This window comes from Strix aluco, chromosome 16, assembly GCF_031877795.1.
Source record: "Strix aluco isolate bStrAlu1 chromosome 16, bStrAlu1.hap1, whole genome shotgun sequence".
NCBI classification, from domain to species: Eukaryota; Metazoa; Chordata; class Aves; order Strigiformes; family Strigidae; genus Strix; species Strix aluco.
Genome location: NC_133946.1, coordinates 6,538,975 through 6,558,396, shown reverse-complemented (window position 1 = coordinate 6,558,396; position 19,422 = coordinate 6,538,975). Strand labels below are relative to the sequence as shown.

Sequence of the window (19,422 nt, the reverse complement as noted above, 5' to 3'; positions counted from 1 at the left end):
AATAAACCACTAATTAAATCTGTAGCTGTATAACTCTTCTACTTCTAGGCCTCAGCAGAGGGGATTCAGCCATGTTAAAGTCCCAACAGAAGTTTGTGAAGTATTTGGAGAGTTAGACTGATTGAGTTTCATCTGCTGAGCTTTGCATCAGGATTGCTAAAGTACACAGGTGTTTGCCATGTATCAGCATCACCTCCTGGATGGAGGCCTTTACTGCAGTGTGCGTGGTGGCTATTCTTCACTAGCCCCTAACCAAGATGCTCATTGTTCTGTGCCTTATTTTCCCCTTTCCTTACTTGCCAAATACCTTATTTCTCTGGTTAATCAATTATTCCAAAGAACAATCAGTAGGAATGATTATTCTTAAACAAAGTAAAATGAGATATTATCAGTTGTGTTAAACATAATAAATATAATTGGGAATAGGACCATATACCTTCCTGGCTAGGCAGATTTAATGTCTACATCATGATTATCTCATGTCTTGGCTGTTAATATTTCAAAGCATAGTTACTCATATTTGCCAGAAATATGAGTCTATGAATCTATGAATTTAAATCATGAACTTGTGGGAATTTGGAATGACACAACTTTAACATTGATGTGGGATTTGGATTGTAAGAAATAATTATGGATTTCAAGACACACAGCTATTGAGCAGTAAGTTCATTAGAAGATCACTCCTGAAAATCTTGCTGCATTCAGAAATATTGAAATATGTTGCAGATAAAAACATACCACTTTTAAATAGTATGTGTAGTCAGCTGTAGCTTTAAGAAACATTTATGAGAAGTAGACCTTCTGTGACCTAGAGCCAGATCTCTAAGATAGTTCTGAAAAGTATATGAGCATAAAAGTTATTAAATTTGCTGGGCAGATGCATTACTTAGATTGCCTGCCTATGACTGACAGACCAATATTCTATTTGATAATATCGCATTGGGTAAATTACATTTTTACATCCTTTCTTTTCCAAGACAAGTATTAATGTGAAATCTGCTGTCAAATTTGCTTTCTTGTCCAAAATTATTAACGGTTTCAACTAAAATAAAAAGGAAAAATCTAATAGGTATTGAAATATAAAGTACAGTTGAATAATATAAAAAAAAAAAATGCTGCACAGATGTTTGTGGGTACTTTCTTAGAAATAAGTGTCCTGAATGTTTATATATGTTGTGTGCAAATCAGAAAAACTTTTGTAGAAGGAAGTAAAATTTGTATACTTTTCCTTCCATGACCCGAAAATACCAAAAATTCCAGGATTAGAGCACCGCTTTGAAAAGATGCCATGTGGGTATTGGATCTGTGCTCATTAAGAAAGAAGCCAAGCTTAGATCTTCCACAGCCTCAGTGAGACGCAGCACGACAGCTCTCGTTTTGTGAGTCTGAGGTTAAGGTGAGCTGCTGAATGCTGGTGAGGCAGAGACCTCTCCAGAAGCACCGTGTTAGTCGTATGAGGTTTTAATACTGTGGATTGAAGGACTGGAGAGCAGAGAGAGAGAGAGATGAACAAGCTTTTATGTGTTTAAAGTATTTACTTGTGTGGTTCCAGCTTTTTGTGTGTGATTTGTTTGCAACTTAGATTTTATACAATGTTAAAAGACACAAACCCCTCTAAGACCTGTTGTCTGACACTTGCTTAGCATTAAATCAGTGTAATTCAGTTAAGTAATTTCAGTTAAGCTATCTGACTTTAAGCAGCTATTTGGATCCATATTGAAGAAAATATGGATCTCTCGCATTGTTTTTCTGCTTATTGTTTTTTCTCGACTCTTACTAGCTTATTTTACTGTTTTTGTGTCACTCCAGAATCTGCACCTAATGAGCACACAGTTGACACGTTTGGCCTTTTGCTTTCTGCGTAAGCCTTCTCCTCTTATGGGAACAGTAAACAGTACTGGGCTGTTCTACATCATTTACCTCTCCCTGCTTTTGGAGAGGAGGTACTATTCACATTTTTTGCTCCTGTGTGTGCAGATGTGTTTTTTTAATGTATTGTAGAGATGAATAATGTGCATTTGTCATTTATTTTGCTTTGCTGCATTTTCTGGTACTTCATTCAGATAGCTGACCCCTGTAGGATTGTGAAGCCTTTGATGCTGAGGGAATGCTACAACAATGTTCTGCATGTTTATAGCTGCATTTGCCAGCTCCCAGAGTTGAAATCTCAGGCTGAGCTGTAAATTTCATGCAGCTGCATGGAACTTCCAGTGTTTGTTAATTCAAGGCCCTGTGCAGGAATGATGGACCTGGCGCGTAGTCTTCTTAAATCACCAGACACACAAATTAATTACTTCCCCTCTTCTTCTTTTGGTTGTACAGTTTGATTTGTTTTATACATAGCTTTGCCATCACTTCCCATGTCAGTGTGCACTTGATGTGTTAGCCAGCACTGATAACTGATGTCTGGGAGCAGGGGACGTGTTCAGCTCATGACTGACGTTGCACATACTGATGCAGTCCTCAAAGGATAGATGATCTTGCTGAGTCTCTTTTGATTTTCCTGGTTCTCTTCTGGTTTCCCTGGTTTATCTTGGGGTAGATTTGCCCTCCTCTTTTTATTTTGGGATGTGCAACATTTTATTCCCAAACAAATGAGGTTTTTAAAGCATTCGTGATAGGTCTCGAGATGCATAAACTTTTTTTTGTTTTTTCCCATCCCATCAGCATATAGTGTTTTCCCATCTTAGTTCTGAATCCAGAAAGAGTCCAGAGAAAGTGCAACTAGGCATTAATTCTGATGTAATTTTATGCATCAGCATAACATTCAGCAAAATATTTTGCATCGTGATGATCTCAGGCAGGAGCATAAACATTCCTTATGCACATTCATAGTCCTCTGAATATTGCAGTGGCTTTGATGTTGAGATGGGAGACACAGATTATTTTTTGTTTTATTTTTAGCGTGAAAGGTCCTGTGAAGGTTTAGTTGAATCAATACAAAAATAGCTGCTATTATGATTAATATGCCTGCATTCTATCCAGCAAAATAGCAAAGATCATAAATCTAGAAAATAGCAAGTCTTTGTTTCTCATAAAGCATGGTTTCAGTTCTAAAAATACCTTGCTACCATACATAGACTGCACTTAAGCTACAGAAAGCACAGCCAAACAGATTTTGTAAATACCATTTATCAAAGTATTGAGTTAAAGACAGTTTTGAGTGATAACATATTGACAGTTGATACTGATTTTTTTGCAATGATTAAAGTAAGGAAAAACAGACTTATGGAAAGTTTCCATCTGCAAACCACTCTCCTGTGCTTAAAAGACAGAGCAGTCTCTAGCCCGGAAGGTAAAAACATGGCATTGTTTTACAGGCTGGATTGTTTGTCAGGGTATGCTTTGTATGCTAAATAAACCATGATGGGATTCAAGGACAGATGTAAAATCATGCCGTTCCTTTCAAACTTCTTCAGAGATGATTTTAAATTCTTTTCTAACACAACTTTCAAAGTCAGGCCTTGAAAGCAAGGTCTTTTCATTACTACCTGATGTAGAAAGAATAATTCTTTAGATCTACTTTACAGGTACTGGGTGTTGTCAGGAGGTGAACACTCAGTAAATCCTAAAATTTCCATTGTTCTGTTCTCTGTTATTAGGTCTTGCCATGCTTTCCAAATTACTTTCATTTGGCTATCTGAAGCAAGGCGGGGTGTGCAAAAGCAGTAGTGTCAGGAAAATCTAGACTCCTTTTCATGGTGACCGTGAGCAGCTGCATGTATGGGCCGTCACTGGTACATAAAGTATCTGGGAATGTTCAGCAGTCCATTCGACTAAGTGGTGGCTCCCATCTGAAACGTCCGTTGTTGAAATTATAGCTTGGAAACAACATGTGATTTATATGACCTGTACAACATAACCATGTAATTGCAAGATTGCAGATTCAACTTCAGATTATTTACGGCTATGTTTGCTTTCTATTTTAAAACACATTTTCTGTTGACATGTTTTGACTGTTCACATCTTTACATCTGTCAGACAACTAATATGTGGTCTGTAAGGTTAAGGTAGGCAAGGTCTGTAAGGTTAAGGTAGACTTTTCCCATCTAGTCTCTCCTTTGGTGTATGGAGTTGAAGGCATACAGTTTATCATTGATGTCACAAGCTTATTCTTTCTTTTAATTCATCATTTGTCTTTATTACACCATTTGGAGTGTAACTACACACATTACTATTTACAAAATGCAGTGTATACATTTACATTTGACATGTCACCAGAGCAAAGCTAGTCTATTAGAGTGGCTGAAACATTGTGTTATTTTGGAAATTTCCTTAAAAAATTAAGTTTTTTTGTCTTATCAGGATTCATCAAAGATGATCAAAGGAAGTTAAAATAGAATGAAATATATTTGGGAAGGTGAAAGCATGGCAAAGAAAGGCAAGAGGCTGGTTGAGGGATGCTAATTCATCATGCTAAGTGTTGCAAAATACCTGGACTTACGGCTGAGGTTCCGACATATAATGCTAATAGTAACTTGAACTAAATGGTTATGATCTAATTTATGAAAAGAGATTTAGAGGAAGTTTTGGTATCAAGCAGTCTGAAACTTGTTTTGTTGCAGAAACAATATGGAACAAAATGTGAAGTTAATCAAGAATTACAGAATCTTTTTTTGACACTTAAATATAGTAAATCGTCCCAGTAATTTGAGGCAAATCACTTTTTGCAGCTTGTACACAATGCAACTGTTCAGAGAAGATGATCAATAATAGATGACATTTGGAATGTGCACAAAAGCAGGATGCAGGGAGATAAAAAAAAACTAACAGTCTACTTAGAGAAGGAAAGACTTCTTTTGTATACTGCATTACTCTTCAGTGTAGAGTAAAAGATATAGCAAAGCAGTAATAAGGCATTTTTCTGAGAAAGGAAGCATGTGCTTTTCTTTTGTAGGCACAGTTCACTGCCAAATTTTGCAGTATGTCTTTGCCAAATGTTATAGCCTGTTGGGCAGAGATTCATGGTGGAAAACAACATGTGTGCTTTGATACTTTAAATATTCTGGGCTTTGTCCTTTTTAATATAAATCAGAATTGTGTTCTGTGTAATTTCACAGTTACGTAGTACAACTTCTATCATTTAATTATATAGTCTGAAGTAAATGATCAACAAATTCCCTTTGTTCTTTGCTGAAAATCATTACTGAATCAAGTCAGCAACATCAAAAAATGTGATAGATTACTTAGAGAAATATGATTTTGGGGAATAATTTCAAAGAACTTTGCATTATCACATAAAAGACTTCTAAAGATTACTAAGAAAATGTTTGTAATAATAAATTGTTACCATTTTAGAGCATGACCCCAAGTCTCACTGAAACCCTCCCTTGACTTTGAGATATTCACTCAAGTCCATATTCATGGCAGCATTCTTGTCAAAAATAGGAATTGATTAGCAGATGACCAGGCAGATCACCTTCTATTCCAGATGTTCATAGGGGAAGGATGTCCCATGTCCTCTTGGTTAATTAGGCTCTTGTTTAAGTACTAAGAAGTGTTGTCTTCAATTTCTTTTATTATGGTCTTTAACTTTTTCAGTTCTTCACTGAAATATTATTTGGTTTTATTTTTTTCTGAAAATATTTAGTTAGTTTATAAATATGTTATTTACTCTCAGAAACCAAAGAAGTTTAAGCGTACTCAGAGCCTTTTTTTGTTTTTTCATAAGAACCCTTAGGGAGCCCGCTACAGAGTATCTGTATCTTATATTGCTGTACTGAGTTTAAATAGAGGGGAACACTTTTCGATTACATGGAAGAATATCTCAGTTTAGGTTAGGATATACTCCTTTCCTCCTTCCTTCCCAAGAGGAGGGATCCTGGCATAAAAAGGTATGTTCACTATCATGAGTAGGTCAGTGCTTCCTGAGGAAATGGTGTTGATGGCTCAAAAAATGTCAGTTGATTTCCCTGAATTAGATCCTACTCCTGACTTATCTTTATCTTGCTGAATGACTTTTAGGAAATAATTAAAGATTAATGATGATTGGATTAGAGTTCTGTGCCAGTAGAGGAAGGATACCCCTGATTGTCCATGCAAACTGTCCTGTGTCTACGTTTGCATTAAGTGAACTATCTACTGATTTACTCCATGCTGCTTACAGACGCCCCAGTCTCTCTGCTAATGCAACCGGGCGACTTCAAGGCTGAAGATATCTCATGTCCTGCCAGCTTCAAAAGCAGGTAGAGCTGGTGTTGCTGCCTGCATCTGGTATAGTAGAATGGTGGATGGTGTTTAGGTTTTGCTCCTGATATTTCGAAGGTACATGGATGTGGCTTATGGTTTTGCTACACATATGCTGACTGTGGTAAATTGCTAGCATGATTTTCTTATCAAGATGTAAAGAATGTAAACTCATTTCTACTTCATCAGTTGCAAAGATGGAGCCAGCATTGCATTGCCTCCTGGCATCAATTCGACCCCTACAGAAGCCTCACTTTCAAACCTTGTAGCACTGGTGATAGCACCTGCATTGAATTTGTGAATTAAAAATAGTGTTTTAGAAAGTGTTGAAATGTTCTAACGTGAAAATTATTATACTTCTGGAAATCGCTTTGTATTCTATAAGTGGGGATAGACTATAAAAGGACAGAGGCAAGAAGAAGGTATTATTTAGTACCTATCATGCAGGTACTTATCTCTCAGTATATTGAACAAGCACAGCATGGTAGAAATATGTTTAGTATGTGAAGCAATCCAGTAAAACTGCCTCAAGGATATCTATTTCCCGACTGAAACATTGTAGTAGCTTCTTCAAAACAGCTGATGTTTATTTTAGATGCCTGTATATCATAGTTGCAAAACTTCTTTTAAAAATTAAATATATTGACCAAAAAGTTCTCTAACAACAAATACTCAGTGCATTGCTACTGAAAGAATTCAGGAGACAGAGCTATTAATATTAAAGCAAACCTGAGTGATATGACTCCACAGAGAGCAGCATAAATGTATTCCTTAGTCGTGTCCTGCCCTTCTCCTTTCATAACTATGCCATTTATGTTTTAAGACAGATGTTGACAATTCTGGATCTAAAATATGCTTAATGCAGCATTTTATCCCCTGCTGCTGGTATAGAAGAAAAAGTGAAGTTGTAGAACAGAATGTAACCAGTATGACCCTTCGTTCTTCTACTGGTAGAGGAGCATGGTTTTTTCAAAGTCAGAAACGCATTTTATATTTAGATTATTTTTATTTACATGTTTGGTCACATTTAGCGCACACTTTTCCTTTCTGTCCCCTTGCTTTAATAGAGCTCTCACTGAGCCTTTTTGTTTTTAAGCCTAACCTGCAGCTTGCAGCAGCACCAGCTTATTTTCACCATTCTGTTCACAAATGTCAAATAAATGAAAAGAAGGAGCTTCAGGCTAACATCTACCTAACTAGGTATTCTGCTTTATTGATCCCACAAACCATCCCCAGGGCACTCAGCCACCTCTACCAAAGGGAAAGATCAAAGAACTGTCAGGTTTCTTCTCTAGATAATCCTGTGTGGCATAGGCAATTACCCTTCATTTCAGATACAAATTCAGTAAAATGGGATTCTGTATTTAATATGCTGCTATGTTTTTAATTAGAATATCTGACACGGAAAGAATTAGAAATGGCATTTGCTTTCCTGTAACAAAGTCCTGTTGAAATGACTGGAAAGGTGTAATTGAAAACTGAATCAGTCCGATAAATATTTTTGTGTATAATTTTCCCCACAATGAGCTATCTTTACTCCGAGGTAAGGAAAATAAATGGCCTCGACCCCTTGCAAGCCAAAATAAAAACACCCTGGAGGAAAAAGAATACTTGGTCCATTACACTGATTCATTGCTGTAACATAAAAATCCACTGTTTGAGTGATGAGAGACTGGGAGAATTTTTTTTCCCCACTGAGCTGTTTAAAACATGCTAAGAAAAGATTGTGTGTACTAATATTTGATATCCCATCCTAACCCTATAAACAATAGTCATTCAGGAACGTGTTTTTTTTTCTAAATTTTTTTTTTTTTGTTCTATGGATATGTGTTTGCAAACTCTGAAAAAATATTCAGATGCATGTGTGAAAGTTCAGATGCAAGTGTGAAAAGTTGCCGAATTTTAGTTATTCCTGATACAAAGAAAAGCTTTGGATTAAGGAAGAGTGAAGCAAGTTCCCAGGTATTAGAGAAGTATCAGTATACTATAATCTTCCTTTTACAGTGCAGATCTGTTTTCAGTGCTTATTTTTAATATTTATTTTGTTTTATTGGCACATGAAGCTAATAGGTAGAGACAAGCTGCTTACAGGTCATAGTGAAGACTTCAAACTCAACCTGGCAACCAGAAGGAATGAGGATAGCTCCCAAATGACTGTATTCCATGAATGAATTGTGGCCTTCTGCGTTTGCATTGTTCTCCAAGCGATTCTAATTGTGAGGACTGGACAGGAAATAAATCTCACCATAAATGAGAGCTGTAGAGCAAAATCTACTGTGACTTGGAGACATGCAATCCAAAAGACATGCTAGAAGGAATGAAAAACAAACCCCACATCTTTAAATGTAGTGTAAATAGTAATTTAAATACAGTAGTAATTACTGAAATTAATATATTTGATCAGAATTTTAAAGAGCTTTGCAATCACTTTTTTTACCTGAAGAAGTCCCAGAGACTGACAGATAGCTGGTGACTAACTGCATTATGAATTTCTCTTGAATTCAGAGCACGAGTATTTCTGATAACAATCATGAATGATTGAGCCCTAAAGTGACTTGATTCCTTAGATCCCATCACACATTTTTAATATAAAAGACTGCTATGAAAAATCAGTATCTTAACTCATTCTGTAAAAATGTTGAAGTTTTAAAACACAGCAGCCATTCTCTAATCCTGCTCAGAATGCTAATAGCTTGTCAGTGATGAACAAGGATGGAGGACATCTTAAATCCAACTGCCTTTGAATAGCACTTAAATACTTCATCTTGGGCAGGGGAGAAGAGTCTCTCACTAGTCTGATACTTCTGTGCTTACCTGTGTTCTCAACGAAGTCTCAGACACAGAAGAGCTACGTATCTATGGATGACTGGGGTTTGGTCTGCAATTAGTTATCTACGTACTATACTAGTACTGACGGCAACTAGACTGCGAATTAAACCTTCCTATTAAGTCATTAAACATTAACATTAAACATTTTCAATGCAACCTATCAGTGATTTGTGCTTTAGAGGCACGAATGCCACTTAAACCATTAATTTTTGTATGGGTGAGCTTTTATGCAGAAGCCAGTGTTTAGAGATCCTGTGCAGAAACATTAACATCAAAATATATGAAAAGATTCTGAGAAAAGAGCATGTGCATGAGGAAGGCTAGATCAAAGATCAATTACTCTGTATTTGCATAACAGTATTGTATGCAACAGATTAAATGCTGGTTTTAGCTATAGAAAGACTTCTGACTGCCTGTAAGCTGCTGTTTCCCTTCGAGTGGCATGCAGGCTCACATTTACACCCTGATCTGTTCCACACTTCGGATGGAATCAAATCTCAACATGTGCTGCAGTTTTTTTCTGTGTTAAACTTTGAAGTTTTTATTGCATGATCAGGTGGGATTGTGACTGAAAATTTACAGTCTATAATGGATCCAATCCAACATGCTGCAATGTGTTAGCTTGTTATGACTTTAAATATATATACATATGTTTATTTACCTTCTCACATTTACATTTAGAGAAAGAGATAAAGAGATTGGAAAAAATACTCGGTATACTTTTTATTATTATTATTCTATATCACCTTACTCTGGTTCATTTAACATTGTACTGTCATTGTTATAGCAACCGTTTTATGATGCAGCCAAACCATGGTTATAGTCACGACTCAGAGGTGTTTTCAGACAGCCTCACGCTGCTTCACGAGTGCAAAACAAACAAAACTTCCTTCCTGGAGGTGATGCACAACACTAGAGGCCACCCACAACAAACTTCATGTAAGGCAGGACCTGAGCAGCAGTGGTGCATATGAGAGCAGGTGCCTGATCTTATCGGTGTTGTCATGTGGCAAATGTTAGATAGCTAATAAAGTATAGATAAAAGATAGTGGCATTGCATTTCAGTTTCACACAATGGGATTATATGGGGCACAACTGCAGAATTTACTGTGCTGCAGACATAAGGAATTGCTTTTTTGCTGGAGCGGAGACTTCTGTATAAAGTTAGGCTATCGCTGTGCATAGTTGTTACATGCACACAAAGATGAAGGGATACCAACAAAACCCATTTTTCTCAGGTGGAAGCTCTGTGTGCCTAAATATATTCCTGAGTCTGCCCTTCCTTTTCTCTGTGTGCTTCTCCAGCGCACAAATTATTCTGGATTAACGTTGAGAAAAAGTTCTCAACTAAACAACAAAAGTCTGCACTAGAAGACTGGTGTTGCTTCCCCTGCGTGCCTGGGGGTTCATGGAAATAGTGTGCTTCTAAATAGTTGTGCCTGTGTCCTGTGGCACCCAACACAAAACTCTTGCTAAAAACTCAAATAGAAGATTTTCATGTGTTGCTTATCAATTCCTTCGGCTCAGCTGGACTACCTGAAATTCAGGAGAAGAAATAGCAACCTCTAGTATTAGAAGTGATAGATAGGCAGAGGAAAAGAAATGTATACTGTTTGTTTGGGGAAGCTGTCTCTTATGTGCCTTCATCTGTAATGTAAGAGTGTAAGAAAGTTGTAAGGAAAAACCAAGCCAACAAAACAGGACATTAAAATTCCAAATATGTCTAAGCATACAGCACAGCAATGTGATGTGTTTGCTGGGGTTAGACAGTTGGGCTGTCAGCTTCTGGGTGTTGCATGTGCCTCCCGAATATAACACAGGCAGAGGTGTCGGAGGGTGTTTTCTGGGACAGAGAGGCTGAAGCCTGACCGTGGTGAAAGTGGGCTTTTACCAGCAATTCAGAGCTAGGACAATGGTTCTTTCTGAGTTTAGGTCCAGACAGATCTGGAAAGCGTGCAGTTCATATATGCATCATCAGTGCTAAAATACATTGATGGGGCAAAGTCCTTCAGCTGTTTGGCACCCTTAACCACTGAAAAACTGGGGGGAAAAGAGACTCAGACATTCTCAAGAATATTTCCTCTTACAAAAAGTCTCAGTGTCTTCACCGACCATAAAGGCAAGGTAGAACTGGAGGTCTTAAGGTCTTATCAGAAAAACCTCACATAGTAGAGTGCAGGAAACTCAATTTATCTGTCTCAGGAAGATGAAGGGCCGAGCCAACCCTGCTGGGATTAAAGCAATCACACAGTTTCATGCAATATAAAACAGTTTTCATTATCGTGAAATACAAAGCTAATATCCAAAGCAAAATGGGTACTAATACATTGTGATATCAGATAAGGCCAGATATTTGGTTTTGGTCTGTTGCTATCTTCTGATTTCCCTCCTAAGGGCGCAGTGAACTGCTTTGGTTTAACAGGAGATGGAAAACAGTTCATCTTGGCAGTTGGCCCTGACACTCCTGCTGAGCAGAGTCCACGGGTTTTTTTGTTGTTCTTGGGTTTGTTTTTTGGTTTTTTTTAATAGGTTGCCCATAAGAGAGAGCGTTCCCATGATGAGCAGGAGCTCAGCATGGTTTGATTTGCGCTATTCATCAAGGGGAGGTAGAGCCAAGTTTATCTTGTATACAACAAACAACTGCTGTCAGGCCTCAGATAAAATGTCTGAATTGAAGTTGATTGCTGGGAATAATTTTCTGAGAGAGAAAGTGATTTTCTTTCCTTGAACATACTTTGTGTCCTCATGCTTTCAAAAGCTAGCAGGCAAACTAAATTGCTTTGTACTGATGGTGTCTATGTTGTATAGTTTGTTCATCCTGGGTTGAGATCCTGATTCTGTTTCAAAGACGTAATACTGGTGTTTCAAATCATGAAACATGAACATAAGAGTATTAAAGCATTCATGTGTGTGGTCAGAGGTCAAGATAACATAACTTCAAGAAATGACATCTGAAGATTTGTGCCTTTTACATCAGTGGCATAATTTTATCCTTCTGTTAGTAGCATATATGATATATCAGATAAATGTTAATCTCCATAATTTCAGATTTACAGTCATAATAAACCTCTTTAAATTGGACCCAGGGGTAGTTTGTCACATTTAACAATGTCTATAAACCATGACTCTTGCCTCATGAGGTGTTTATTGTATGTGCTAAATGAGGAGGGGGTATTATGAAAAATACAATATGTGGCTACATAATAAATGATTTTAATAAAATGAGTTTGCAGAAAAGGAAGAAACTAAAACAGCAACTATAAAAATGCTTCTATTGAGCTTTCAAATGTATAATTTGTGCTCTTCTTTTTAAGTGTTTGTCTAAGTTTTCTAATAGGGATATGGGAATTAAAATTACTAAAAAAACCCCTGTCACACTTCTCAGCCATTATGCATTGATATTGTAGGGAGAAAGAGGAGAGGGAGGGAGACCTGAATTTTATTGAGCCAGCAGTTAGAAAAATTCTTGAACAATATGAAAAGAAAGGACCATTGACATCATGGTTATTGTTTTCTAAGAATGCAAAGGTAGTCATATCTCTCTGTATTTTTCTTCTCTCTCTCCTGCTTTTCTGCGGAGGTGATGTGCTCAGTCCGTCATGGTAGAGGTTGCTGCTTTTGTAATAACATGGGTGCATCTTGTCAGATGTTTTGTGATTATTTTGGCCAGCTACTGGATTTGATTCAGGAGACTAAATGACATAAGTGAAGGGATTATTTTCCTAAATTAGGAATAGAAAGGAATATATACCCTTCTAGCCAGTGAGCAAGCGGCTTTTTTTCCTTGCAGGTTGCAAAGGCACACTGGCAAAGCAACTGTTATGCTACAGCTTCTTCTACGTGCTTTTATATCAGTGGGAGATCTTTAAGCAGCCTAAATGTAGGATTACTGTCAATGTTCATAGAATGAATTCAGCTTTCATTAAGCCTGGTCTCACATATTGAAAATAGTATCAGAACCCAAACAAAATATGCTAATATTATGTCAGTATAAGAGGAACAGAGGAAAAAAAATGCTCAGGGACTGACAAATCTATTTAGGAGTGTGGCGGGAAGCTTTTTATTTTCAGTATTGAAGCTCTGTGAAGAATATGTTAACAAATCTGGCAAGTAGTCATTGAGAGTTCTCACTTCTTTGGAGGACACAGAACACACACTGTACTCGGGTGTGGTGCTATTTCTTGAGTGTAGGTACCAGCGTAGTAAGAATTGACTGCATGGGAAGAGACAACAGGACTCTTGCGCATGCGGCAACCACTGACAACAGTTTTCTGTTTCTGAATTTAGGGATGCACTGAAACTACACAAATGAAATAAAAGATTTAGTAAATTGAGAGTTAGATACTACAGTAACTTGGCTTAATGATACGATTATATGCAAACGCTCCAGCTAACAGTGTGTGCTGTAAGCTTTCTAAGATGTTCAAATAAATGAAAATACCTATTTAGTTTGAATATAATGGTATCATTTCTCTAAATTGCAAAAGGCCATGTCTAATTAAAATCATTATTCTATATAATTATAAAAGAGGCTATTAAAGACATGTTTACAGATACTTAATTCATTCCTTAAACTTTTAGTGTTTTTTAAACTTGAAATGTCCAAGACTTTTTCCATTGAAGTATTTCATAACAAATGAAAAATTTTAAATCAAAACTGTAAAAGTCTAGTTAAACTTATTTGTTGTTCTTTGAAGGATGCTTAACAGGAAAATAAGAAGCATCATCTTGAATTTTTATTTAAGACTTAGAAGTCAGAACTTCTGTCCTGACTCAGTAAGAATTTGTAACCTACAAATTTCATTGATTAATCGATCTGATTTTTGAATAGCCCCTTTCTAGCAAACTTACAGAATATGTGCCTGATCAGACTTGGTTTTGCAAGTTATAATTCAGAACCCAAATCAAACAGGGCTCTGTTATACTTCACATTTCTGTAAATCCTCTTAACTTTAGCTAAATCTCCAAATTGGAGTTCATCTCTTAACTTAAAATATTTTCATCAAGTTTTGTTTTTGAACAAATTATTTTAACTATATTCTTTTGCCAGGCTATTTTGGCACAAAATGTGGAAATTGTGACAACCATCTAATGCAACGTGTGTCCTGTTGAGGTGGTAAGCATTCAGCTCTTCACATTCTGGGTTACTGCAGGCTCTTCTCAAAACAGCACCTGTAGAAGTTACTTGTGAACTGTTAATGTAGTAATAAAAGTATTTTTTTATATATAGTAGCTTATGCTTGGGAAAAGGAAGATAAATGAGTAAAACTGTAAGGATTACAACTTATTCTTACTTCGGTTCTGAAATGTGGGTAGAGTCTGTTACCTAAACCAACCATTTCCAGGCTGTAGGGGGACTGTAGGGTAATGAAGCTAGTTAGTCAAACCAAAAGGATGACTTGACTTCCTGGTTTAATTAAATGCAATTCCCTAATGAAGCAGTGCCTTTGGCACATCTGTTTGGCCATCACCCCAAGAGGTGATGCTGATCTTATGTGTGAAACCAGTCATATCTAATGTGTGATCACAGTACAACATAGATCTTCAGATGTACCCCCAGTGAGCAATAGATGTGTTGGGTGTGCTTCATCTCTTTGGTTTCTATTTTATTTATCTTTGTTCATCTTGTATCTTCTAGCCAGTTCCCTTTGTGCAGAGCCAGTTGTCTTGTTCAGTATTTCTACAGTTGTTAGTACAATAAGGTGTTGCTCTGTGATGAGCTACAATGACATATTCAAACAAAGAACAAAAAGTATTTGATGGTGCGACTGATTAGAGCAACATTTGTTCTCTCTCCCCACACACCCCCCCCTTTGCAAATCATATTTTGTGAGGCAGAATCTGGGTTGTCTCCCTCAAAGTAACATCCCAATTCCTTTCTGTTGCGTTACAGAACCGTGGGCACCCGTGTCAAACAGCTGGAAAAGATTTATTGTTTCTGCAACAGTGTGTATTGGTGCACGGTAGATAGCAGCAGTGAAACGTGAAATGTCGTAACTTATCCTCATTTTGGAATTGTGCAAAGGATGCTTCAAATGGAATTTTAGTTTCTTTGCATTTGCTTTAATAAGAAAGGTTTTTTCAATAAAAACTCCATGCTTCTAATTCTGGAAGTAAAGCTTCCAGTGTTTCAGTGGGACATGGACCTAACTTTGAACTGGATGGAATTAATGTTTTTTCTCTAATGCCAGCTTGTTCTTCTGTACAATGCTCAAGAAAGCTATTGCTATTCAGTAGTAAATATACATTCCTGAAATGTGGTGGGCTAGATTTTTGTATGTATGTTTACAGTTCATTACAACAGGAGAAGTTGGTTTTGGTGTTCTTTTCATTTCTTTTTAGTGTAAGCATGTTATGTCCAGCACTTGAAGATCTGTTTATCGAATACTTATGTTTCTGAAGTTTTGAAAGATGTCTGCGCTGCAGAGAAACCTTTACCCTTGACTGCCAATTATGGGATAATAAGAGTGTGAAGTGCAGAAAGAATTACCAGGCTATTGAAAATTCATTTTATCAAGGTTTATTATTTTCCTTGAGAACAACTACATTTAAAACTCCTACATGAAAAACCATATTGAGTTGGCAGAATGCTGTCAGGTAGCTAACCTTCTAAAGTTTTTGATTACTTGCAGTTTTAAATTATGAAATTTAGCAAAAAGACCCCATGAATTTGATCATCAAGGTTGAGTGATGAGATCTTGGCCCTATGACTCAGTTGTTATAATGATCTACTGAAAACTATATTGAGCTATGAAGTTGACACTAAGTAAGGATTAGAGAGCTTTTTCTTTCCTTTTTTTACCTCAGCATATCCAATCTAAATTGCTTTCTGTTGCTAGAATGTTTTGGAAGGTTTCTATGTGCAGTCCCGTTCCTGTGAAAGCAGGTTTTGATGCAAAGTCATAGCCTTTTAGAATTCTGTAAGAGAGGATATTGTGCCATGATGCATCTGTCTTGTCTTCTTATCTGTGTCTTTGCTAGTGACTTGAAGGTGTTATCCATGTATCAAATAAAACCAGTATGATCAAATATTTAAAGGGTCCCTTAATATTTCAGTAACTCAGTAATAAAAGTGGTATTTTTTTTTTTTCCCCTCAGAACAAAAGCCTCAAAAACAAGCTCTTGTCAGGAAACAAGCTTTGTGGTATTCATGCAGAAGAGGTAAGTAAAGTTCCTCTCTATTCTAAATCTAACATACACAAAAGCAGCTTGCATCAAAGTCTTCTGTCCTGAGGTTCTGGTATAGATTATACATTATGTGTGTGTGGTGAGTGTCCTAAAGCATTCTCATCTCAATTAATTTCTTTGACTTCACTAGAAGCAATTCAAATGTATTAGAAAGCGAGCAAATGCAAGGTTTAGGCAAATAAAATAAAGTTTGGGCATGCTTATGAAAAGTATAGATAGCTCTATAGATGTATATTATACATCTGTAACATATATAAAACTGATTTCCTTTCCATGATCTCCATGCATAGAGTAAGACTGGAATAGCTAAATGCCTGTTTTAAAATTAGACTTATAGAGACAGGAAAGATTTATTATTATTGATTACTAGAAGGTTTCATTACTTCAAGGAAAAAAGGGTCACTTTATGAAATAGAGGGAAAGAAATCTCCTCTCCACTGAAGGGTGAGCTAGAAAAGATAGTCGATGATACACAATCCCTACTTTTTTTGCAAATACATAAATGTACAATCAACTGCATTCATGCGAGCAGTCTTTTTAGCTATTTTAACTTCGTGAAAGAGGATATTACTATATGTGAATCTGGTTTACTCATTTACATGACTTTAGTCATGATTTTTTGCATGTGTAATTTCTGTGAAAGTCATTGCACCTTGCCAGAATGAAACAGAAGTGTAACACTTCTTGACTAAAATTTTCATCATTGTGGTTGAACATGTTTTGTTCATTAAACTCTACCTTTTAACTTAGAGGTCAAAACATAGGAGGTCAAAGTAGTGATTTCTAATTCTATTAGCTCTTTAGTCTAACTGAAGATCTGCAACCACTGTTTCTGAGAAGTCCTCAATGGTAGGAAATATTAAGGTTTTGGGGTATTTTTGTTCTAGCTTATCAAAATCTATGTTAACTTCCTATATCACCATTGTTGCTTTCAAACATGCCACAGTATATGAATATCAAATATATTTTCTTCACTTGCTTACTGCTTAAAAAATTGGCAGTGTGTGCAACTTTCTGTTTTCCCCTCTTCTTTAAGTTTGTTCTTCCTAGCTGCATAATGTCTTGAATGTTTGGTAATTAACTTGGTATTTTCAATGATTATGTCTCCTTTAATATTTGCAACATAAATGTCTTTAACTCGAAGGGAGAAGCCCAAGATCAAATTTATATTATAGTGTGACAAGCCTGGCTGTCAGAAAATTTCAGAAAACTAAACCTAATCTAACACTCAAGGCAGCAGGTTGTGAGTGTATTTTAAACCTTAAGAATCTCAGATTTCATGAGTCATCCTGGCAAATTTGTGGCTTTTAAGCAAGTTAGTGCCGTTAGAACAAGCAAAGATGCTACAGGAGCATCCTCTTTTTGTTGTTGTTTTGCCAGTTAGGTGGTGTCAGCCACAGAAATGTTGTGTATTTTCTGTCCTGTAATTAACTACGATACTCATCAAGCATAAAAACTGTGTGAAATGAGTATCCTTTTAGATATTAGATCAAATACCCTTCATGGATAGAATTGCCTACCAGGAAGCCCCCGCTTTATTCTGCTCCTAGGCTGCAGGCAAACAGTTTTAGTGATTCCTTGTTGTCCAGTTGCACGGATGGGAACATGCTTGTGATCCTGCACAGTTTACATCACTGGGTTTTCTCCTCTGAGAATTCAGAGCCCTGGAGAGAGGAAGGCAGAGTGGTGCAAACATCAGGCTTCCCAGGGCACAGGAAGGGACACATGCCACGGAAATATTCCCAGATGCTGTGGTTTAGAGATTGCTATCAACCTGTGTCTAATGAGGATCTTACCCAGCTGACTGCTCTAAAAGGTGTCAGTTTTGTAAGTCCTCTCCCTAGAAGCACAGAGAAACCACAAAACACAAAGAATTACAGATCATATACGTGCTTTTGAGTCGCTTATATTACGCGCTGAATACATAGAGCTGTATAACTCTTAATTTCATCACAGGTTTGTGATTTAGCAAATGAATGATACCTTAATTGTAACTTGTAGATTCCTCTATAGCCATTTTGGATACCTTGTATGTCACAGAGACTGTGGATTTTCTTAAGCACAACTCCTAGAACATTTAAAGTTGGTTAAGGTTTTCTCACTGGTCTTTAGTTGGTTTGGCATATATTCTATAGCTCTACCGATTGTTTTGTCCAGATCAGAGGACAGTGCTGTTGGCACTTTTTGTTGTGTAGATGAAATAGCAGCAGATATAGTTACCAGAAGGAAGAATTGAACTAAACTGATCTCAGCTATTTGTTTCAGATATTACAGAATACAATAACCAGTTTGGCCTTGCTTCTTAAAATTTTAGAACCTGCTTTAAATATTTATCTTTAGATTCATTCATCCTTTCCAAAAATCTGTCACTGAATTTGGCTGCACCAATTGGAAAGACATCAAATCATTCTAAAAGCTCCAATTTATGAAAGATGTGCTACCATCTGTAATATATTTATGGATGTGCTGTATCAGTAAATGTGGAATAAACTTCTAACCCATTCCAAGGAGTTCTAAATGTTTGACTTCAATGCAAGAAAACTTACTGAGTGTCAATTGAGACTGTGGATTTTGTTAAAAAGAAATTATTATTTTGACAGGATTCTCAGAGGGAGGGAGAAATAATGCTCCTTGGATAGCTGGGTGTAGTTTAAAAAAACCCATTTCCATTATATTTTGTTTAAATAGATAAAAGAATATATAGACCATTACTTAAAATTATTTTAAGGATAAATTTAACAATATTTAAAATAAATATAATACTAAACTGATATAAATCAGTGTCGAGGTTGAAACCCGGCTGGCAGCCAAACACCATCCAGCTGCCTGCTCACCCTCCCCTGTCCAGGGGATGGGGCTAAATTTGGGGGGGTAAAGGGAGACTTGTAGCTTGAGATAAAAACAGTTTAATAATTGAAGTAGAATAAAATGATAACAATAATGGAAAGTACAAAAGGATAATGCACAATGCGATTGCTCACCACCCACTGACTGATACCAGCCCATTCCCAGCCAGTGATCCTGAAAAACCAGGATCCCAAAACCACAATCCCGGAAGTGAGAGAGAACCCCCTCCTTCCCAGCTGCCCCTCCTTTATATACTGAGCGTGATGTTACACGATATGGAATATTTCATCGGCCAGTTTGGGTCCGGTGCTCTGGCCGTGCTCCCTCCCAGCTTCTTGTGCACCTGCGCACGGGCAGGACATGGGGAGTTGG

The 19,422-nt window shown here is 36.9% G+C and overlaps 1 protein-coding gene across 1 annotated transcript in view; it reads left to right on the top strand.

The window, feature by feature from the left end:
• LUZP2 (leucine zipper protein 2) overlaps positions 1 to 19,422 on the top strand; it is a 197,091-nt gene that overhangs the window by 112,883 nt on the left and 64,786 nt on the right. The window contains exon 6 of the mRNA XM_074841934.1: positions 16,114 to 16,176. Within this exon, the coding sequence (XP_074698035.1) occupies positions 16,114 to 16,176 (63 nt within the window). The remainder of the gene's footprint in view (positions 1 to 16,113; positions 16,177 to 19,422) is intronic.